Source organism: Terrapene carolina, unplaced genomic scaffold, assembly GCF_002925995.2.
Source record: "Terrapene carolina triunguis isolate 2854851 unplaced genomic scaffold, T_m_triunguis-2.0 Scaffold231, whole genome shotgun sequence".
NCBI lineage: Eukaryota > Metazoa > Chordata > Testudines > Emydidae > Terrapene > Terrapene triunguis.
This window is the reverse complement of record NW_020664582.1, coordinates 6,889,855-6,913,638: the sequence shown is the minus strand read 5'-3', so window position 1 is coordinate 6,913,638 and position 23,784 is coordinate 6,889,855. Positions and strand designations below refer to the sequence as shown.

The window sequence follows — 23,784 nt, the reverse complement described above, 5'->3', positions numbered from 1 at the left end:
ATTTAAATATTCAGCCAATATAACAAAATGCATCACTTTGGAAAAAGAACCACCCTAGGCATTGTAACTTCCCACATTAAAAACACAAAAAGAATAGAAATGAGCTGCCGTACAACTAATTAAGCAGCAGAGTTGTTAACAGCCTGATTACCATACATATGAAGAACTCCACTAATGAACTGCAATCTACATATTCAATCAATAAGCTGGATCGGCCTATTTAAGAAAAAGAGAGAATCTTCTCTGTAGAGATTTACACCCTGATCCAGCAAAGACCACAGGGCTATTGAGCCTGATTCTCTTCTTACTTAAGGATGACTTCATTAAAGCCAAAAGAATTACATTGGTTCACAACAGATATAAATAAGAGGAGAACCAGGTTCGTGGTTTTCGACGATGGTGGAACTATCAGGTAACACTACATTCAAGAAATGAATTTTAAAAAACCTTGTTTATTAAATGAACTTGCATCAATTTTCAAATCAGTCATATTTGAAAATTAGTTGGCTAGATTCTGAACTCAGTTACCACAGTATAAACCTGAACTCCATTAAATTATTTCTCATTTCAGCTACACCAACGTAAAACTAGAGTTACCCAGCTGTCGTCAGTGGGATTACTCCTGAATTACATTAGTGCAACTGATATTTGAATCTGATCCAAACCCTAAACCTAAACCAAATGTAAACGAATACACAGGTCATTTTTATTTTTACCTTAGGTTGAAATGCTCCTTGCAGTGAGCCAAAAGGACCAGTGGGAGGAATCATGGGAGGAATACCTGATACAGCTGGAGGATAGGAGTGAAACAGCTGTAATCAAAAGATAAAAGAACATAAGGGGACATTTTCTAAATACAAATCTAGTAATTCCAGAAAGAAAGAAAGCATTCCTGTATAATATTGAGAAAATTGAAAAGCACTGAAGACATGATCTCACTGCAACAATGTTAGTTAAAGCAGACAATGAAATGTTCACAAATGTCATGAATGTTTACTTTAGAACTTAAAAGTAGTTTACAAATCAAACAGCCAGCAAGCTAGTCTCTGGATTAGGACATCATAATATAAGAGGATCTTTTGCAATTGTTAATTTTTAAATTGGATTAGAAGTCACCGATTTTAAACTATATCAAAAAGGAGGGAGGACGGCTAAGCCAAATAAGACTCATAGAAAATTACTATTTAATTGAAAAAACCAATCCTCATGAGTTCTAAGATTTTACTCCATTAAAACTCAATTAGTACTTTAGATTTTAATAGTATCTGTAGGAAATCAGAGAATATACACAATTCTTACTTCATTAGCCTGTTTTAGAGGATATCCTGTCACATCTAATATTAGAATAGAGATAATCTGATTTGCCAAAACCCATCATTTAAACAAATAGTTGTGGCAGCAAAAAAGTCTAAATTTAGAGTATCAATTTCTATAGCGATAGAGCCCTGAAGCACAGAGGCACACAAATCCCTAGGGAATATATGCCTGAAATATACCCTGCTGGCCTCAAGGTACCTTCTTATTTTAAACGAGCTCAGTCACACAAACTTTTCTGTGCAGTGCACATGCGCAAACTGGAAAACAAACCAAATCAACCATACTGTTCAAATTTCATCCTGCCTTTGTGGTCAGACTGTGAATCCCTTACTCATATCGAGGAGCAGCTCCTCACATCATCAGTTCCACTGAAGTCAATGGGACTACTTGGGCAGCTTCCTACTGTGGGAGTCAGGGGTTGACAGTGTGACCTAAGAGTATGACTTCACTGAAGAGTTAGCCTGGGATCTTACCTGGGTGTTGTTCCTAACCACTTTCCTGTCCACATGCGAAAAATTCTAACCCAGATTTGGTGGTGCTTTAAACCCAGGCTAGCGGGCACACGTGTCATGTGTGACTGTTAAAAATCTACCTCCTAACAGAGCTGTTCTAAGATAAATCTTCCGTATGTGCTACTTTTAAGATCAAAATAAATGCTGTGTTTCATGAGTTAATGGCTGATTGAATAGAAGTGGGATTGGGCAAAGTAAAAGATTGGACATGGGCACCCACTAATTAAAAGAATGGGCACCCACTAAGTAAACCACATTCCCGTGTAAACCAAACGTTTCCAAAGTTTTGATCAATTTATTTCGTTTAATATACATATGTACATAAAGTGAGACTTTTTTTTCCTGAGTCCCTTTTCCCTCCATTATCCTCTCTCACAAGGTCAGTTAATCATATTATAGTGACTGAGAGCTGATAAATGATTTCAATATTGTATCTGTACCCAAAGATTTCTTATCTAAACAATATGGTATGAAGTCTCCTTTCATAGCACATTCCCATTGCTGCTTTTAATTCTGTTTTATTTGAACCTGCTCCTTTCGAAGATGCAGAAAACATTTCTGGATTAGCTAATATTGAACTGAAGGCATTTGAGAAGTCATTATTAGGCACGTGTCCTCCTTTACAGTAACTTTTAATGCCTAAAATATGTTTGAAATACGCTAGTGGCTACTGCATTTAATTCTCCATATAATGTGTTAACTCCAAAAGGTGGAGAGAGACATATTATTTAATATATTATTGAATGTGACTAATAATAAGGAATGGTTTCCTTACAGTTTTACAATTAAATGTATGTGATCTTTCTTCAAGGTCAGAATTATTATAAAACACAGATGATATTTCTCAATTATCTCTGTATCAGTCAAACTAGGTCAGCTTTTAGAAGTTATTTTTCATCTTCAGTGTTTCCTTTTGCCCCTGAATATCCTCTATTTGCACACCCTTTTCCTCTTCAGCTTTCCTCATTAGAAAATTCAGTGGCCACTTGTGAAATTGGACTACAGCTCCCCTGAAATACACTCCAATGATAATGCAAAGGCTAGCGGCTGTTTCTCTGATCTTGACCCATTCATAAGGATAATTTCTTACGGTATTGCTTTAAGGACCTGAAACAGAGAGAGATACTGTGACCAAAGAGGTCAAGAAAGGAGAAACAAATGATTTGAGCCTCTGCTCTAGACCACATGCATCTTTCTTCCCCGTGTATTTTCAAATCTATGACAGATTGGATTCAACTCCAAAACGGGCCTGCAGTGTTAGGTTATATGGTGACTGATTCTTCTTTCGGCTTTAAGATAATTGCCAGATTTTCTCAAGATAAGTCTAATTCTCAGGGCAGGTCTACACTAGACACTTCTGCTGGTAAAGTACATTTCCAGGCTGCCAAAAGCCCTAGTGTAGATGCAGTTATATGAGCATAAAAGTGCTTTTGTGGTACAGCTTATTTTGCTTGGGGAACAGGTATAAGCTAGATCTCTTTTGCCAGTATAAGCCTCATCTATACTAGTAAGGTTTGCCAGTATACACCAGCAAGCACCTTTTCTACTGTAGACTAGGCCTTAGTTTAAATAAGGATATGAATCCAGTGGCAATATGGGACAAAACATCGGACTACCCCTAAGGCAACAAAATCTAATAGACTTTACAAAGCATCAATCAGAAAGGGTCATGATTACTTAAGCTATGTCTACACTAGCACTATTGTCAGTAAAACTTTTGTTGGTCCAGGGTGTGAAAAAACACCTCCATGACCGACATAAGTTCGCTGACAAAACTGCCGGGGTGGACAGCGCTATATCGGTGGGAGATGCTCTCCTGCCGACATAGCTACTGTCGCTTGTTGGAGGTGGTTTCATTATGCTGGCAGGAGAGCTCTCTCCTGCCGGCAGAGACTGGCTACATGTGAGACCTTGCAGCGGCGCAGCTGCAGCGGTACCGCTGTAAGGTCTGTAGTGTAAATATAGCCTTAGACTGTAAGCTCTTCGGGACAGGGACCATCTTTTGTGTTCTCTGTTTGTACAGCACCTAACACAATGGGATCCTGGTCAAAGACTGGGGCTCCTAGGCTCTATGACAGGTGTCGGCAACCTCTGGCACGCGGCTCGCCAGGGTAAGCACCCTGGCGGGCCGGGCCAGTTTGTTTACCTGCTGCGTCGGCAGGTTCGGCCGACCGCAGCCAGCACATCCCTCGGCCTGCGCCGCTTCCCGCTGCCCCCATTGGCCTAGGACGGCGAACCGCGGCCAGTGGGAGCCACGATCGGCCGAACCTGCCGACACAGCAGGTAAACGAACGGGCCCGGCCCGCCAGGGTGCTTACCCTGGCGAGCCGCGTGCCAGAGGTTGCCGACCCCTGCTCTATGATAATATAAATAATAAAGAATAATATCTTACACCTTTTTTACTGTCACATTCTATTACTGACACATCGTTGAACACGACGGGCCAGATCTCCAGCGGCTGTTAATTAGTGCAGCTCCATTGACTTCAACAGAGACCCACCAATTTACACGAGCTAAGGATCTTGCCCCATAGGCTAGCAGATAACAACACAATGCCCTCCGTTACATTTAGAAGGAAAATGTCATGATCTAGTTTGGTAGGATTTCTAGTAACTACAGTTTTCATAAGAGAACTTGCCAATGTCAATTTGAAAAAGCTTATATAGATGATAACTCACTCAATGATTTCCTGTATTCACCATTGACTTCTGTGCTTTATTTGCCTAATGCACGTTTATCTATTTCTCCGGTTCCGCATTCTTGCTTGAATCAACATGCCGCATTGATGATAACGTATCTTATAAACTGATGTGAAACCCAGTGACTAAGGGTGGAGTCCTGCTTTAAACAAATCATTTAAGCATGTGAGTGATTTCACTCATGTGAGTAAAACTGCTCCCATGCATGCGTGTTTGCAGGATTGAGCCCTAACATTTCATACAAAGGCCTTGATCCTGCAAAACACCTATATATGGACTTAAAATTACGCAGATGAGTCTTATTGAAGGCCAAGAGGAGTATTCACATGCTTGAAGTTAGGCGTGAGAGTCAATTTTTTTCAGCATCTGGGCCTAAATAGATTCCAGAGTGAGTAAAATGAACAAAAACAAAAAAAAAAAATCGAACTATCATCTCTTTTTTCTTGCCCAGTTCCACTTCTAAACAAAACCAACACAAAAAGCCAAGTGCTTTGCAGAGTTCTGAATAATACTGATGCAGTAACTTATTCTCTAATCAAAATATCATTATGAGAGTTAGAAATTCTCTCCATAGCCAATCAAGTACTTGTCTTTTACCAATATGATGAAGCTCCTGACAATGGAGAAAAGCAACCTACGTTTCAGCAGGAAATGAATCAATGATACAAACTGTAAAAACAAAAAGCTTGAAACTTAAGTGAAATCTATTGATTTACAATATATTTTTGATTTATAACACACCAGTTATTAAATTACAATGTTTTTATTTTGTAGCTCTTAACCACAGTGCTAGATTCCCATTGCTGTCATGAACTAGAGCCTTCAAAATGTAACAAGCCCACTGGAACAGTTATGACTTTTGAAATCTGAAGCACACAAAAGACAAGGATTCAGTTTTTATACAGTGAAATATAATATATTAGTAAAACTACTGGATTATCTAACCCTGAAGGGTATGTATGACAGTTTGTCATTTCATTACAAATTTCTTAGGAAGAAATTTAGTCTAATGGCTTATGACACAACTGAAAAACGGTGATGAAATTACTGGTGTGTCCTGTTTTATGTGGCACATTCAGCTCTTATGCCTCATCTTCACATCAAGTTGGTCTTTAAATGGTTTATAAGGAAAAGATCTTTTGATTAAAAAAGATGATACTGCATCTTTATCAGAAACAAGCACCACAAATGCAAGCCTTTAAAAGCCAAAGCTAAAGTGACCAAGAACGATAATGATAATTCCTGGAGCGATGATTAAGAACAGACTGAACATTCTGCTAGTTATTGAGTGGCAAGCCCAGCCCACTATGGAAAAGCGATTACGTCAGTTTTTAAACACAGTAATAAAACTCACACTGTGACGGTAGAAGGGGTCAACTTTTGTAGGGTATTTGTCAAACTGCAAAGGGATCAAAGCACAAACTAGTTACTTTGTATTTTGTTGTTCATACCTTCGCTTCTGTTGGTAATATCAAAGACTGCCTTTCTATTATTTAGCAACCAACAGAGATAAACAAAAACATAATAAGCACGTTTTGCATAAGACTGTGCTTTGGATTTTGCATCCTTCGGAGTAACACGACGTCTTTATGCAATAGAGGAAAGGAACAGGGACCAGAGAAGCATCACATGTTCCAAGCGCTATAGTATGTTGGGTCAACAGCCTAAATTCATCAGCCTAAATGCTGCCATTTGGTACTTATTGTTAGTTACCAATACACGTTTGAGGAAGGAGGCCATTCTGCCTCTGGCAAAGGTTATCTGGCCCAACAGCATTTTCTTTCCCTGAAAGCTGACATTTTTGTAGTTTGTAATAAAGAATAGAGTTGTGCTCTACTTATCCTCACATTTCTGCCTGGGGTACGCACCATGGGCGGTGCTGGCGTTGGCATGATGGCAGTGGGCGGGATGGCGTGGGGGAAAGGCGTGAAGGTATGCTGGTGTGTATGTTGGTGTGTGTGCTGGTGCTGGTGCTGATGCTGGTGGAACTCGGTTCTCAGGTAGGGCGGTGGCCCCAGAGAGGCCCCACGATCTGCACTCTGGGAGGCCAAAAATCGTGTGTTGAGTTCCTGACGAAGAAGATCTTGCTCTGAAACAAAGAATAAAGCTGTGAGTTCAGGAGCTTTTCTGCAGTCCTTCCTGGTGGTTGCTGGGTTTGGCTGCCAAAACTAAGTTTAGGATTCCCTTATTAGGAGCATACTATCTTCTTCCAACTACCGTGTCACAAAACATGAGGGTCTTCCTTGGATCTTCCCAAAATGCACTGGAGGCAAGAGAACCATTCAATTTCCCCTTTCTCCCAGGGTTGGTCTTCACTGCAAAGTTAACTCGAGTTATAACTTGAGTGTTGTCTCTAAATCGGGACAGCTCCACACACAAAAGTCCTTATCTCAAGTGCTGTGGTGTTTTTAACTAATGTCAACTGGAAAGACTAAACAGGCTAAAAGTTGACTGAACCTAACTTGTCAGCTGCTAACATGACCACTCTGTAATATGTATGCGGGCTAACGTCACTCAAGTGAAGATAGTCCTCCAGTGCCTTCCCACAATTCCTCCCATGGCTCCAGGAAGGGGAGAAGTTCTCAGAGAAGGGACTGATGGAGTGGCTCCGCTTATCGCAGTGCTAAGAATCATGGCATCCACCCCCAGAAGTCTTAGTGCCACACTCGAGTGAGAACAGCACCAGTGTGGACACAGCACCTCAAATATTATATAGCAGTGTGGCTGCTCTCACGCTAGGCTAACTCGAGTGAAGTAACTGAAATGTAGATAACTCAAGTTAACTCTGCAGCGAGGACAGATGCCCAGAGGGTTCATGTAATGGGAGCTGGCGCACATGCACTCTAACATGATTTTACCATGGTGAGAAAAAAGAAACATCCAAAATTTAGCCTCCCAGAAATATTCTTTCCCAGGGTGGAAGGAATATCACTGGGACAGGCTGAACTGATAGTTTCCATTTTTAACAAAGCCCTGAGCATGTCATTGGTGGGTACATCCTCTGTCAAACAGCCAGCCCTTGTTCTATTGGTCAAAATAAATAATTTGACTTAAAACCAAGAGCTAGTTTTGTATGTCGTCCCACAAAAATGTTTTTTTTTCCATAACATATCCAACTCTTACCTGAGTAAGTACTACCAGCTGGATGTCCTGCAACCTGCAGTGTCCCTGAAGTCAATGGAGGTGGAGGAGGCAAAGCCGTAGGAGGGGCAAACATATTGGGGTGATGCGGGTGAGCAGGAGGTTGGAGGGTGGGCGTGAAGGTGTGCAATGGACTGTGGCTGGGTAAAGAGAGGGGAAACGGTGAAGCGGAGGGGTGGTGGGATATGTGTGGGGGAGGGGCCTGAGTCTTGGCTGGAGTACTGCTTCTGCTGCTGCTGTTAATGAAAAGAGGTCGGGGGGAATAATTAAGCAATGCAGGAAAAGAAGAAAAGCCTCATCACGCCCTGAACCCCTCCTCGCACACACACCAGAAGTTACTTTTGGAACATGCTAAACAAACGGTAACTTTGAAATTCCCTTTTATTTCCAATCTACTCTCTAGCCAGAGAAATTGAGGTTGCAAGAGGCTGAGTTCCAAAGTTAAATGGTATCAGCCTTGAACAATACATGAATGGCACCCAAAGGAACAATCAACTGTGTACATTTATTACTTCATTGTCAATTCCTTTGTGCATGAATGCTTCTGAACCATTGTTTCAGGTAACTGAAGCTCAAATTAGTGATCTTTACACTAATAAAAACAGTTATCACTAAATAAAATGAAAGATCATAGACGATGAGAGACGGGCTGAAGAAAACAGTGATGTCTACCTGCTTATTGTATAATTAATGACTCCCTCTCTGCTCCCACAATATAAAGATCAAGGTAGATTCTGCAGCAATAAATATTTGTGTATGTACTGGTTGCAGTTTTTCCCAGTTTAACATACTACAACAAGACTTTTTTTAATGTCTTAAAATAGCTAGTGCTTGTGTTTTACTTTTCACTATTTCATGTAATAATCATTCACGCTTCTGCTGCATGGGACTCTGAAGGAAAGCAGCCTGATCCAGTAACTCAAGATCTTGAGCAGTTGTGGGTCAGATTCCACCCCCCAACTCAAAGCACAGAGCAGCCAGTGGTTAGGGTACTAACTTAGAACTGGGGAGATCTAGGGTCAAGTCACTGCTCCACCACAAATTTCCTGTGAGACCTGGACAAATCACTTAGCCTCACAGTGCCTCAGTTCCCCAGCTGTAAAAATGGGATAATACCTCACAGGGGTGTTGTGAGGATAAGTACATTAAAGACTGTGAGGTGCTCAGAAACTACAGTAATTGGGGTCTTAGAAGTACATAAGATAATATACAGGGCCAGTGTAGCAGCTCCTCCTTTGTCATAAGGTCTTCACCCCAATGCAGCAAAGAAGATTAAGCGAACAGTGGTTCTCAAACCAAAGTGGGTCACAACCCCGTTTTAATAGGATCGCCGGGGCTGGCGTTAGACTTGCTGGGCCCAGACTTGAAGCTGACGTCCGAGCCCCACTGCCCGGGGCTGAAGCCAACGCCCAAGGGCTTCAGCCCTGGCTGGCGGGGCTCAGGCTTTTGTCCCCCGTCCTGGGGGGGAGGGTCAGGTAGTAATTTTTGTTCTCAGAAGGGGGTTCTGGTGCAAAGAACTGCTGAGCTAAAGCAAACTAAGGCCGCTTTACATCTGAATGAGTATCCACACAGGGGTTTAATGTACTTGAACTATGCACCTTTAGTTAATTCCTCTGACCTTTCCTAAGTGTCCCGGGCAGACAAGCCCTGAAAATCATGTCCTCCTATGTGCATATTCAGCTAACAATTTGGGCATCTTCGCCCCATTTTAATAGGCTTTCCTTTATTGTGTGCAATAGTATATAACAGTTTACCTACCTTAAACTGTTGAGGCTTAAGCTGCTGCTGTTATACGCTGACAAAGGCTGAGAGAGACTCTGTGAGGAAGGGTGAGGCTGCACCAGCGGCAGGTTTTGATGGACAGACTGCAGAGGGGACTGTGGCCTGGGCGGACGTTGTACTTGAGGCTGAGGTGCAGGCGGACGCTGGGCTTCTTCTGGGCCTTGCAGCAGCTGTGAGGCTTGAGACTGTGGCGGCTGGGCAGGAGCCTCCGTACGCTGAACCAGTACCGGGCTTGGGGAAGGCGCTTCAGGCTGTGGCTCCAAAAGATGTTGGGCCAAAGGCTGAGAAACCTGAGGACAAGCGTCTTTAGGCACCACAGGCTCGAGTATTGGTTCTTTGTTGCTGTCCTGGCTCTTCTCTTGACTCCTTTCTAAGCCTGATATTTTCGGGACAGCCGGCCCCCTAGCATCTTGGTTGTCATTTTCAGCTAGCGTACTGACACCCAATTCTTTACCTGCAGCGCCGAGAGAAAGAAACACAAAATGGCTACGTGTGCACAGAAGTGAGAAAAAACAAGGGAACCCGTTGGAACGCTTACATTCTAGGCAGTTTCAGTGTTTTGTCATAGTAGGCTTTTATAGGGATAACATCAACTTGATATGTAGTCAACTTCCAAAAACGAGTTGAAAGTAATTTCCTGTAGTACACCTGCCCCTGATATTTGTGGTATTACAATCACTTTTTACCATTAATAGATCTGTACCTATATATATATATATATACACACCTCTACCTCGATATAACGCTGTCCTCGGGAGCCAAAAAATCTTAACGCGTTATAGGTGAAACTGTGTTATATCGAACTTGCTTTGATCCGCCGGAGTGCGCAGCCCTGCCTCTCCCCCCTCCCCCGGAGCACTGCTTTACCGCGTTATATCCGAATTCGTGTTATATCGGGTCACGTTATATCGGGGTAGAGGTGTATATATATCTTCCCCCTGCCACCTTTATTTCAGAAAAGATCTGCACAGTATCTAGCACAATGGGATGCTGGTCCATGACGAGGGCTCCTTGACGCTATGAAGATACAAATAATAAACAGCAGAAACAGACCACATCCCTGACCCAGCAAACGCTTATGCACATGTTTAGATCTACACATGAGTAGTCCCATTGAATTTAATCGGGATACTCATATGGCTAAGCCCAAGAGTTCAAAGATCATGAGTCAGGCCCCTCAAAATCATTAAACTGGCTTAAAGAAAATCATTATTTTTTAATAATACATTTTTGGGGGGGGGGTTATATGCCTTCTCATTTTCAAACATTTGAGGTTCATATTTTCAAGCTTCTCTCTGCAGCCATGAGGGCTGGAAACTTTTTTTTTTTTTAATGAAGCTGAGAAATTCATATAATCCCATGACTCCAAGAGCTGCAGGATACATTTGTGAGAGTTGGCAACACTGCTTTATGCATAAAATTAAACACGGGCAGAAATATTTGCAGGATCCTGGCCTAACTGATTATACAGGAGAAAAAAATGAAACCAACTATTCACAGAGTGCTATCAAACAGTGGGGGAAATGAAAAAGATTTTTGCTTGTGACCTCTTTCAGTGACAGTTATTTAGGAGTTACTTGTCACAACAATAGCTACAGAAGACAAGAGACCACAATGTGATTTTTTTAAATTGGCATGGCCCGTTAATATCAGTGACTTATTATTATACATTGAATACAGTGGAGACTACGCGCATCAATTCTCAACAACAATCTCTCCCACCTGAAATACCCTTAAGGAGGCGTATTTAATCCAAGTGTTATAATACGGTAGGAGGGAGTATTACTGGAGGGAGATTCTAAAGGAAAATGATTGCAACTGCACACCGGGAGCTTGATTTTCAGAAATGCTGAGCACCTGCAACTCTCACTGCAGGCAACTGGGGTTTAGCAATTGGGCCTGCTATATCTTCAACAACCACCGATACTGGGGGGGAAAGAAATTTAGGAAAAACTATTGAAAAGCCCCTGCGGCTCAGGATGAATATACAGTTCAACGTGTACTCGAGGGTTCTAGATACTTCCTTGTGAGGAAACAATTTCCTTACCCTTTTGCCAGTTTTTCGGTGGGAAAAATACTACCGAATAAATAAATGATAAAATGTTATATATCGAAGGAGAAATTGTTCACAGCTATGTTTCTAAATTCTTGAATAAGGGATGCAAATAAAAATAATGGAAAACGAGCTATGCATAAAGTCCACTATTGCAAGCAATCTCAATTTTCTTGTGATTCCATATTTGTTTTATGGGTTTTTTGTTTTTCTTAAAGCCCCAGCTGTTGGTTTCATGAGATTGCAAGAGAATCTCACCTTCCATTAAAACCAAAAGAGTACGTTTCTAGCTTTCATGGTTAGGGAGAAAAGTCTGACATCATGAAGCGAGTGCATCCTAAAGGCTCAGAAACCAGAAGACAATTTTTAAAAGCCCCAATATTACTTTATTTCTTTTTTAAAATCTCATGATTTTTTTAGCCAATCCCATGATTTTGGGGACCTGATTCGTGGTTTTTGAACGGATTGGGATGGTGAGGGAGATACTGTTGATGTGTTCATACTCTGTGGGCTCAAATGTATGTCTCTTGTGGCCTTTGCTGTGGAACAGAGGGAAGCAGAATGGAGCAGCAACTGTGCCTACAGACATTTTCCTTATTATTTCTGGCTCTGAGGGAGTTTAGGAAGAGGCATTCCTTGCTGTACCTGTTCAGCAAGTGAAAAGAGCTCCCTCCAACTCAGAACGACCCTGCCTCGCTTTCCTCATGCCCATCAGTGAAGCCAAACTCAGCTATGTCTCCTTTTTGTGCAGATGTTCAGAACGCTTGGGTGGAGAAGCAATGACCTTTCCCTCTAAGTGCTGCTATATTGGAGTGGCCCTTATAATGTAAATCATAATGACATCATCAGTCTTTAATTTAATAAAGAGAGCACAGACGAATGTGTCCCAGGAAGGAATCTGTACCTCAGTGGTACTGAGCAATTTGCTAGCTCAGCAGAGTGGCAAGCAGTTTGGTGGAGTAAGCTAGGAAGGTACTGGAAACTGTACAGACAGGAAATGGAGAAAGCCATCGCCTCAGGGGGAACTGTGACCTGAGCTGGTTGATACTGATGCATTTAAACTGTTGTTATCCCTGGAGCTGACCAACAGGGCACTCTGCAATTTGTAATAGGAGATCCAAGGAATCTGGATCAGAAAAATATGGCAGTCCTGGGACTCTATAAGAATAAAAAGTAATGACTGTGACCTGTGCCCAAGGTGTCGCTCACTGCAATTAAATTGTAGGTTATCAATAACTGAAACTCAGTTTGCATTAATTCTTTGGATCAGTTTTGTTTGATCAAACACTATTAAAAGTTAAACAGAGTAAGATCATCACGTTTGTTAAGACAGGTCCCAAGCGTGGAAAGAGACAAAAAATAAGCAACAGATTGCTTAGGATGACATGGTACATATCCCCAGTCCCCAAAGGGCTAAGTTAGTAGTTTGAGTTTTAGTGAGAAGACATGCCAATCATGGCTTTGAAGGATTTGTTTTATCATTAGAAACTGCCTACTAGGTGAATATAGTGGTGGTCTGAAAACAGCAGAGGTGACACCTTCAATTCCAGGGGAAATACCTTTCTCTCAGAGCCCTTCATTTAACCTTCTTGTCTGATATGTTTAGTGTCTCTTGGGTGCGCAAAATTTATTCAGCACAGCCCTCTGCTGTGAAGTGAAATTCCTTACACAATACCTACTCCTCCCCTGGAGAAAAAAGACATTACGAGTCATGGTGTCCCGTGTGTATTTTTTCCACATTGATATGTATATCTTCACTGTTCAGCCCCTTAAGTACCATTCCCATGTGCATTAGTTAACAGCTTAGAAGCTGTAATGTTTAGTTGTTCCCAATTTATTTTATTTGGGAGATGTCAAATATTGAACCTGCTCTTTCTCTCAAGCCATTACATCTATACTACATCACAAAAGGGTATTAAAGGTCCAGGAGTTTTTCTTGTGTCAATGTTCCTAATAAATGTATTTTTGCACAACCAATAATTAATGTATATAGTCCAGCAAGAACACTGAAGTACACAGTATCCTATTTAGAGAGTTAAATCCCACAGCAATGCGATCTATTTTATGATTTTTATGGAGAATTTTAAATCTTCTGCAGCAGCATTTCAAGGTCATAGACACAAGTTTTCCCTTAATCTTCTACGACTTTTTACACATATCATTATTTCTGAATATTTAATTCACTAGCCACTGGAAACTGGAAGGAGAGAGCCCTTTATTTCTTCATGACATTGGTCACCCAATACACAGCTTTCTTTTCTTCTTTAGACCACACAGGAGTTTCTTTCCATCCAGGCAAATTCAAGAATGAGGTGTGTGTCCGAATTTTTATTTTTTTAAGAGCACCCTCAATATACAGTTTGGGGAAAAGTCAGTTTGCTGAATCAGTAATTAGAAAAATAATAATTATGTCACTGATATGGTGACATTGGCACAACATCACTATAATAGTGAAAGGAAATCCTATCAGCTATGAGAGTTTTATCAAAAGAAGAATAAAAGGAAGTGCTGATAATTCTTTGAGTATTGGAAAAAATAATTTGTTATGGTTACAGACAAATGGTGTGCCGGGGGAGGGATAGCTCAGTGGTTTGAGCATTGGCCTGCTAAACCCAGGGTTGTGAGTTCAGTCCTTGAGGGGGCCACTTAGGGATCTGGGGCAAAATCAGTACTTGGTCCTGCTAGTGAAGGCAGGGGGCTGGACTCGATGACCTTTTGGGGTCCCTTCCAGTTCTATGAGATAGGTATAGGTATATGGAATCTGCATCTGATTATCTCTCACACTGTACTTCCATTTCTCTAATTTCACCACTTTTCACTTGAAGCAGAGAATATTGTGATTTCTCAAGGTACAGGACACAGATCCCAAATTAATCCAAATGAAGTTACCAAATAAGTTTGCTGTGTCTACAAGATTACTACTCTATCAGCTCAATAACATCAGAGAAATAGGCCTGGCTGTTAGAACATGATTACCACTCTATCAGCTCAACACCCCTAGAGAAATGAAGACTTTGTGAAGACTTGTAATACAAACGCAGAGCTGCATGTGAAATACCGACACTCTGTATTTATGAGTTTATGATATTAGCTATACATAAAAATATACACACTTGTGTTGTCATGTGCGTATCTGTAATATGTAATATATGTGTGCATATGTATTTTTACCTTTTATATCTATCAGTAGCCATAATATATATTGCAAATATCTATGTGCATACGAAAGAATGACACAATGCCCACAAACACATGTTACTTAAAGCACCAAGGTTTGTATAATGAATACAGTATGTATGTGGCATCCTCACAAAATCACTTTGTCAGTCTTCCTAATCTCCACAGAAGAAAACATGGAAATATGGGCCCAGGTACCAGGAGCGCCGCCAGCTTTTCTGCCGCCCTAGGCGGCGGAAGGTCCCGCCCTGAAATGCCGCCCCCCCCAGAGGCGGCGGAAGGTCTCGCCGCTGAAATACCGCCGCGGTTGCCGCCCCCAAAATTGTAGCGCCCTAGGCGACCACCTAGGTCGCCTAATGGGTTGCGCCGGCCCTGCCAGGTACTCTTCTGTAATCTGGCTCCTTTGTACAACTCAGGCAGTACAAGGGAGTTGGAACCTGGACATAACTGGCCACCTTAGAGTTCACTTTGTAGGGGGAAGCTCTTTGTAGAGATAAAATTTGTGCCTACTGAACTTCTCTGGAAGCATAGGGAGCATGCTGAGACCAGTGAAGGGCATGTCATTGATGTGGCAAAGATCCTCCAGTTCTCAGCTGGCATAGATTAGAGCAATTCCTTGGTTACTCTAATTTATAACAGGACTAGCGCTGGAAAAGCTGCTGCTTCAGAAACAGGGATCCATAACTAGCTCTATCACAACTCTTGGGCTTCATGATAAGAAGTCCTTATGGGACTGATTAAAAGTCAATAATGAGTCTTTCCATTCATTCCAGGGCTTTGGACTAAGCCCCCAAAAGATCTAATATCATACAGCATAGTAAAAGAGGAAGTAAAACTGTTACACCCATCTTTGAGACCAAACATGCAGCCTCCCAAGGCAACCTCACTCACATTTCCATAGCATTTTTCTATTTTGAATTAGTATTCATTTTCTTTTATTTCTCTGACAGTATAAGCTATTCTCTTCGGCATCACAGGCGTGTTACTGTCAAATCTTCTAATACAGGATAAAGAGCTGGCCGCTTGAAAATATAAAACTCATTCTGTTGTTTTTTATTGTTCTATTTTCCTTCAGCTTTGACATAGATGAGAGGACTGGAGCTAGATGATTTTTTTTTTCACATGGATAGTTTATTTGCAGAAAATTGCAGTTTCGGCTGACTCCATATTTTTTTTTTTGGCCTGCATTCGCAAAGGCCTTAGATGCCATTCATGAAACAGCCAGCTGAGATGGAGGTGGGGCTGCCTCCCTTAGTCTTTTACCCAGTAATGAGGGCACTCACCTGGGCTGAGAGAGACCTGGGTTCAATCCCCCTCTGTCTGATGTGGAGAAAAGATTTTAGCTTGGGTCTCCCATATACAGGAGAGTGCTATGGCCTGGCGGCTAGAGGGTGGTCAGGGTTGGGTGTGTCTCCATTTCTCCTGTTGAAGCTGTTTCATTTTGTAGAAAATACTCGAATATTCATTGGGCAAGAGAGTGAGAAGGACTCTATAACCTGGTGGTCAGGGGGACTCACCTGGGAGGTTGGAAACCCAAGTTCAAGTCCATGCTCCAAAGACTGTTTAATTATTCACACACAATGGAACAGCTTTAACAGAAGAGATTGAGCGATACCTCCCTCAGAATATCCCGGTGGATAGGGGCACTTACCGGCAAGATGGGAAACTCACATTCAAATCCCTGCTCTGCATCACAGAGAGGTGGAGACTGAAACCAGGTCTCCTACTTCTCATGTGAATCCACTGGGCTAAAGGTCTAAAAGGCAGCAGTGGCCTCTCTACCTCTGGCAGTTTCTTTTGCTTCCTTTTTAAAAATGCCCAGATAGAAAACAAAACATTTTGTTTGACCCAAAGCAATTTTTTTTGTGGAGAATTTTTCAATTTGCCAAAAATGTTTGGTTTCAGATTGACCCGTTTTTTTTCTGGAACTGCCTGCAAACCAAAAAATCAATTATTCACCCAGCTCTAGAGAGGAGAGATCCTCAGCTGGTATAAATTGTCATTGCTGGTGTAAATTGCTCTATTCTGTCTAGCTGTAACAATTTACACCACCTGAGGATTAGCCTTGAGATATAGGGGTATATGTTTGAGCAGGGGGTTGGACTAGATGATCTCCTGAGGTCCCTTCCAACCCTGATATTCTATGATTCTATGTTGCAACAGTTATTCAGATTGAAAATCTGATTTTACATTGCTTAATCAAACATTTGGATAAATAAGCTAGTGACAGAAATTATTATTGGAAAGGACAAAGGAGATCCTGTTAGGTATCTCTCCTATCATACAGAACAACGGCCTCAGAGTCACTCATCAATTGTACTGGATAAAGTACACCTTAAACAGAATTTTTCATTTTCAGCACATAACCATCTTTCATCCTGAATCCCAAGGACAGTAATAAAATTATTGATTATGCAAATTAAAAACATATTAGAAAATATGGTTACTTGCAGCTCAGTCATCTGCTGACACCAATTAGTCCGTATTATCCAAGTATATGGTACAAGTGAATAGCAAGCCTTGTGACGCAATTTGTACTTAATTATCAAAGAGAGAAGAATGTCATTTGGTACAAAAGACCTTGCTATTGCCTGTTAAAATGTTTATCTTCTGCATTGAAATGGATTTAATTGTAAACAATAAAGCTGAAGATCAATGAAAAGAACCACTCAGTGAAATTGAACAATATGTTGACACTCCTTCAGTCATTGAGCTGCTTCTAGCCTTGATGGGAGAACGCAGAACGCTCCAATATTTCACATGAAACAATTTATTCAATCCAGCCGTTAAACAGAAGACACATCATAAATGTCCCACCTAAATTCTGTATACCAGGAATATAATACTGAAAGCCCTTGGTGTTAGATTTTTTTCTTTTAAAGAGTCTCTTTACTTAACATAGGCTCATAGCTTTTCAAAGTAGAGGTGATGTGCATAGCATCTAAATTTCCTTCTATCGCAAAAATCCTGTCAAATGGAAAATACTGTACATACATGCAATCCCTAAAGAGAAAACTACACCATGATAACAGTCCTGCTCCAACCGCCTATAGAAACAAATAACCACAGCAAAAAGATTAATTTCTAACAGACACATCTCTTGACTTTCTAACCTATCCAGCTAAGAAGCTATAAATTAGATAATTAATTTTAAAAACCACGAGGTGTCCGGTGGCACCTTAAAGACTAACAGATTTATTTGGGCATAAGCTTTCGTGGGTAAAAAAATCACTTCTTCAGATGCAACATCTGAAGAAGTGGGTTTTTATGGCTTATGCACAAATAAATCGGTTAGTCTTTAAGGTGCCACCGGACTCCTCATTGTTTTTGTGGATACAGACTAACACAGCTACCCCTCTGATAATTAGCTTTGCAACTCTGTTAAGCATCCAATAGCTAGCTAAGAGCCAGAGATTGTTTGTTAAAAGAAACTTTTCTCAAATGGGATGACAAACTTGTCATGTGGGAAGAAAAGGAAGGCAAATTAACATTCAATGTTAATAAACTGAGTACTGTCTCCTTTCTCCATTTAACATGTAAGTTAAAGAGATATGGGGCCCCTCATAACCACACTATTTGTACAGCATATTTAGGAAAATAGAAACACAAGAATTGCCAGACTGGAGCAGACTCAACATCCATCTAGTTCAGTATCCTATATCTGAGAAGTGGCCAGCACCAGATGCTTCAAAGGAATGTGTACACAATAAACAGATGTGGGGTAATCTGCCCCTCATATTAGAAATTGGTTTAAGCCCTGAAGCATAAGGTTTAATATCCCTTCAGCAAAGTTTTTGTCAGTGTTAATTATAACACTGTATATTCTTGGTAACCATATAAATGTCCAATCCCTTTTCCAGTCTTGCTAAGTTCTTGGACTCAGTAGCTTTCTGTGGCATTGTGTGAAAAAAATATTTCCTTTATCAGGTTGGTATTTTCCACCTTTTAATTGAATTAAATGTCTACTTGTTGTCTTGTTTTGAGACAGGGAAAACAGAAGTGGCTCTATCTCCCTTCTCTAGACCAGTAACTATTTTACATACTTATATCATATCCCCATTTATTCATCTCCTTCTTAAAGTGAACAATCCCCAACTTTTCAATCTCTCTTCATATGAAAGTTTTTCCAGGGCCTTGATCTTTCTCGTTGCTCTTCTTGACCCCCCTTTAGTTCAGTAATATCCTTTTAGAGATGGGGTGACCAGTACTACACACATTATCCACGAGGCTACGGCACTGATTTATATAAAGGCATTTTAATATTCTCTTTATTATTCACCATCCCATTCGTTATGCATCCTAACTTCTAGCTTGTTTTTTGACTTCAGTTACACCCTGAGCAAAGGTCTTCATTGAACTGTCTACTATGATACCCAGATCCCTTTCTTTATACCATTAATTTAGAACGCTATAAGATCTATGAGTAGTTCATTTTTCCCCTTCCATGTATATTTTTTGCATTTATCAACCTGAATGTCATTTGCCATCTTGTCGCCCATTCACCTATCTTGTTTAGGTTTCTCTAAAGTTCCTCATACCCTCTATGGTCCTCACTAACCTAAATAACTTTGTGCCATAGGTGAATTTTTCTACCTCACTATTGACCTCCCTCTTTCCATATCATTAAAAAAAAAACCAATGACATAGGACGTGGTCTGAATCTTGAGGACCCCCACTGTCAACTTTTTGCCATGGTGAAAATTGCCATTTAATCTTACTCTGTGTTTTCTGTCTCCTGGCCAGTTTTTGATCAATGAAAATACTTTGCCTTTCACCCCATGATGACTTAGCTTCTTTAAAAGCCTCTTTTGTGGGGCCTTGTCAACTGGTTCTCCTTTATCCACTATTTTATTGACATGTTCAAAGAATTCCAAGAGAATAGTGAGACACAATTTTTCTTTGCGGAAACCATGCTGGTTAGACCCTATCATATCATGAACTTCCAGATTTTTTATATTCTGTTTTTAAATATGGTTTTAACCATTTGCCACGTTCTGATGTAAGGTTTACTGGCCTAAAATTTCCCCAATCACCCCAAAGCCTTTTTTAAACAGAGGTACAACATTTGCTGCTCTCCACTTCTTTGAACAGTGGGTGTTTTAGTGGGAGGTTGCACATTTTTGTTAGCACCTCAGTCACTTCATACTTGAGCGTCTTCAGAACTCTTTGGTTGACCATCTGGGCCAGGCGACTTATTGCTTTTTAACCTATCAAGTTGCTCCTCTTCTTTTGACACCGCAATCTCTAAGAATACCTCATCTTTATTATCAGACATCCCTGCACTTTAGGGCCTGATAACACTTACTGAGCATAACTTATACCACTGTTAGTCCCATTGACTTTAACAGGGCCATGGTATTTATTTGTTTGGAGGCTTTTCTAGTGACCCCCCCATCAACATAAAATCTCTGAATTCCTTTCATGCATTAAATGCATGTAATGAAAAAGCCCATTTATCAGAAAGTCCGTGTGAAGTAGGGGAACATTTATCCCATTTGATGGAGGGGGAAGTGAAGCACAGAAAGACTAAGGTCAACATTTTCAAAAGTAGTCTCTGAATCTGGTGCTTCACTGTGCAACTGCCTAATCTGAGACCTCTTGGGGCTGATCTTCAGAAGCACTGAAAACCAATACCTTATAATGAGTCAATGGGAGCTGCAGGTGCTCAGCACCTCTGAAAACCAGGTCCAAGGTATCCCAAAATGGATACCCCAAAAACCAGAACCATCTGCAATCAGAGAACAATGAGTCTGTAACACAGCTGGGAACAGAACCCGGCTCTCCTGAGTCCCAGGCCAATGCTGTAACAATAAGACCCTCCTTTCTTCTCTGGGAGAGTAGTTAACGCTTGAGGCCCTCAGCCTATTAATTCCAATACGCATAACACTGGGTTTTGTTTGCTCGGGATAGGACTCTCCCTCTCATAATATATATACAATACATATACATAGCATAATACTGCTTACCTTCTGAAATTACCACTAAGGAGAGGTGTGAAGGGAGGGTTGTTTGTTTGTTTAATACTAAATGCAAATAAATAAATGGAAACACTGGATACTAGCCAGTAAAAAAAATAAATAAATAGAAGAAGAAGAAACAGACATCATGGTAAGGCTGGATTTTTATGTCCCATTTTCAATAGGTTCCAGCAAACCTTAACATACAAGTAACTCTCACTGAGATGAAAAATAGATTGGTTTTATCCCCCCTTCCTTGCCCATTGATTTGCTTCAGCCACACAGCTACATAAAATGCTCATGACATTGGCTCATCCAGCTTGGATGTGACAGGATTACTTGAATGAGCTTGAATAAAAACTGGCTTTCAAAAGCAGCTTGAAAAGTATCACCTTATGAACACTGATCGAATTTAGCATGGCAGCTCAGTTTAATATACGAAGGACAAAAAGAGCTGTGTGATATGTTTATACAGAAGAATAACACATTTATTCCCCTAGAGAGGTGTCACAGCCATAACTCAGTAGCCACATAACACTGTGTTTCCTTTGTAAATTTGTTCTGTAGTGCCAAGAATTTTCTCCCCTTGGTCTTACAGTGAAGGGTTTCAGAGCAACCTTTAAAGGCACAGTGTCAATACAAAAACATCGTTTTAAAACTGCTTTGCTTCTCTGGCTAACACCACCTCCATGAAATTAACTGTAGAATATCATAAGGTAATAAGCACGATTTCAGTGGCTTGCTTTTTACAGGAAGTTACACTGGGTTTGCGCAGTGAAACTCCACTGATCAGCATCACTGTGGGATGTAATCATGCACTAGCTTAATATTAATCTCCTTGAGCTCCCAACACTGCAGAGGAGATGTCTGAAATTACAATACAACTCTTTCCACTTAAATTCAGGAGTTCATGGGCAGAAACTTGTTTGCCTAATCAGGAGGGTAGTAAACCTGTGAATTCAATGGGGCTATTCATGTGAGAAAAGGGAACAGGGTTAGACCCCCCCTCATACAAATATATCTGATTGTATTAGGTTTGTAAACCAGCCCTGTCTCCAGCCTACCATCCCTATCCCCTTTTTAAATTGTCTCAATTTGGGTTCTGAAGCTACTTAACAGCATCCTTTTAAAGAAATATATGTGTTGGTGGTAAGTTGAGGCCTATAAGTTATATGCATGTTTTCTCTGGCTTGCAAGATTTCTTTGGAGCTCCAGTAATACAGCACATCAGCTTCCTCCACTTCTCCAAGTGAAAGCCTGGTAACATTTAAGTGTATTTTTGTTATAAACTCTATTATTACTGAAAGGCAATAGGGACTCAAATGACTGACGTGCCTGCAGCCTTAATTTCCCCTTCACCAAGTTTCTTGTGTTGGACTATACCATATAAAATCCTCGGAAGGTGTAAAACAATGTGGCTCTATTGAAATCAGATATTTGTTTCTTTATTTCAAGAGCACTGATATGGTCATTTAAAGCTTCTTTCGGTATGTAAAAAATGTCCCCATAGACCAAATTCTGTCCTTAGGGAACAGTCATAGAATTTAAAAGAGATTAAGCAAGTAAGACTCTACAGAAATAATAATAATCAAAAGCCTATAAAATGTAGCAAAAAATGAGTTCCTTTCTATAGCTTAAAAATCAAACAAACAAACCATCCTATAGGAATCTATAGCAGGGACATAATGTTCTAGGAAATTCCATAGACTTATTCAAAAACATCTATTGAAAGGATTTCATTTTTTTATAGAGTCCTACAGGATTTGCCATGAGGTCACATAAAGAACTTCCATATCATTCCAAGGGAGGTGCATCTCCATCTGAATGAGCACCAAGTATCATTACACAAGGATTTGCTTTGCCTTGACATCTCCTTTCCTTGTACATCCCTCCCTCCTCCACCGTTCTTTAAATCTATTGAGCATTGACTGGTTTGTTCCAATTACTGGAACTGACGGGCGGCATTCAGGCTTGCGGCTGTCCTCCGTCACTGAAACTGTACAAACAAATTGAGGGGAAACTGACTATTTGTTTTAGTCAAATTAATTTTCAAACATTGAGGCAGGGAGATGACGGGAGCTTGGCAGGGCACAGAGAGATTCCATTTTGTGCCTGTCAATTTGTATAAACATTAATCACAATCAGGGAGGTTGCACCGTAGACCGGCTCTCGTTTCATAGACCTCAGAGGGGGATTGAGGCTCCTATTACAGCAACCTCCAGCACAGTGAAGAGTGCCTTATGGCATAATAAGTTCTATATAATAAAGCAAATGTTACTGGAATCAGCTGAATTAGCCTACAAAACATAAGGGGGGAAAATACATACAATTATAGTAGAACAGGACCTAGCACATGGGATAAGACCTTTCATTCATCTAGTCCAGCAGTGGCTAGGTACCTGATGCTTGTGATGCAGGAATAATAAACCACAACGTGCCTAGCCTAACAAACAATGCCATACAATATGGGGAAATTCCTTCCTGACCCCTTTGGGTGATCAGTTTACAATATGAAGCATGGAATTTGGGTACCCATATAATCCCATGGATATCACTTTTAGACATGAGTGCCCTCTTTAATATCATTGTCTTTCTCTGTTACACAGAGTAGATTAACATTTCACTGACCACTACCAGTATTCGTTTCTATAAAATGGAGTCTCTGGATCTAATTTTTTGGGAGTGATCCGACAGCACAGGTTCACAGGAGATTAATGACACCTTTAAACTGGATGATGTAGTTCTCAGGTATGCTCTAACTTAAGCTCTTCATCCCAAACTTCCATATGGAGGAAGAAGAGAACAGCCAAAGCATAGAGTGTATGTCAGAGTTGTGTAAAGGGACCATAGCATGACAGAGAATCATCCCTAAATTGCACAATTTACTTGTTTCTAGTAATTCACGGGTTTGATGTTAATTAAAGTAGCAGAGTGGTTCAGTAATGACAGCTTTTAGCTGTCTGGCAGAGTAACCTTATTCCAATAGAAATACGCATACAAAGACTTCATAAAATACACCAGCATGAATTACCATGGGGCCTTTAGGAAAAGTAATCATCTTCTGATTAATGTGAGTTCAATACTTGGCTAAAAATAAACAAATAAATCCTATGTACATTCCCAAGGTAAACGACATGCAATCCAGA

The 23,784-nt window shown here is 40.7% G+C and overlaps 1 protein-coding gene across 6 annotated transcripts in view; it reads right to left on the bottom strand.

The window, feature by feature from the left end:
• Nucleotides 1–23,784, bottom strand: part of AUTS2 (activator of transcription and developmental regulator AUTS2) — a 962,448-nt gene that overhangs the window by 22,506 nt on the left and 916,158 nt on the right. For 2 of the 6 annotated variants that reach the window (XM_024204993.2, XM_024204997.2), the window contains exons 7-11: nucleotides 9,428–9,905; nucleotides 7,652–7,905; nucleotides 6,376–6,617; nucleotides 5,883–5,927; nucleotides 717–812 (exon numbers count right to left, since the gene is read on the bottom strand). In XM_024204993.2, coding sequence (XP_024060761.1) covers nucleotides 717–812; nucleotides 5,883–5,927; nucleotides 6,376–6,617; nucleotides 7,652–7,905; nucleotides 9,428–9,905 — 1,115 coding nt within the window. The remainder of the gene's footprint in view (nucleotides 1–716; nucleotides 813–5,882; nucleotides 5,928–6,375; nucleotides 6,618–7,651; nucleotides 7,906–9,427; nucleotides 9,906–23,784) is intronic. The other 4 variants (XM_024204995.2, XM_024204998.2, XM_024204994.2 and 1 more) reach the window with 3 other exon arrangements.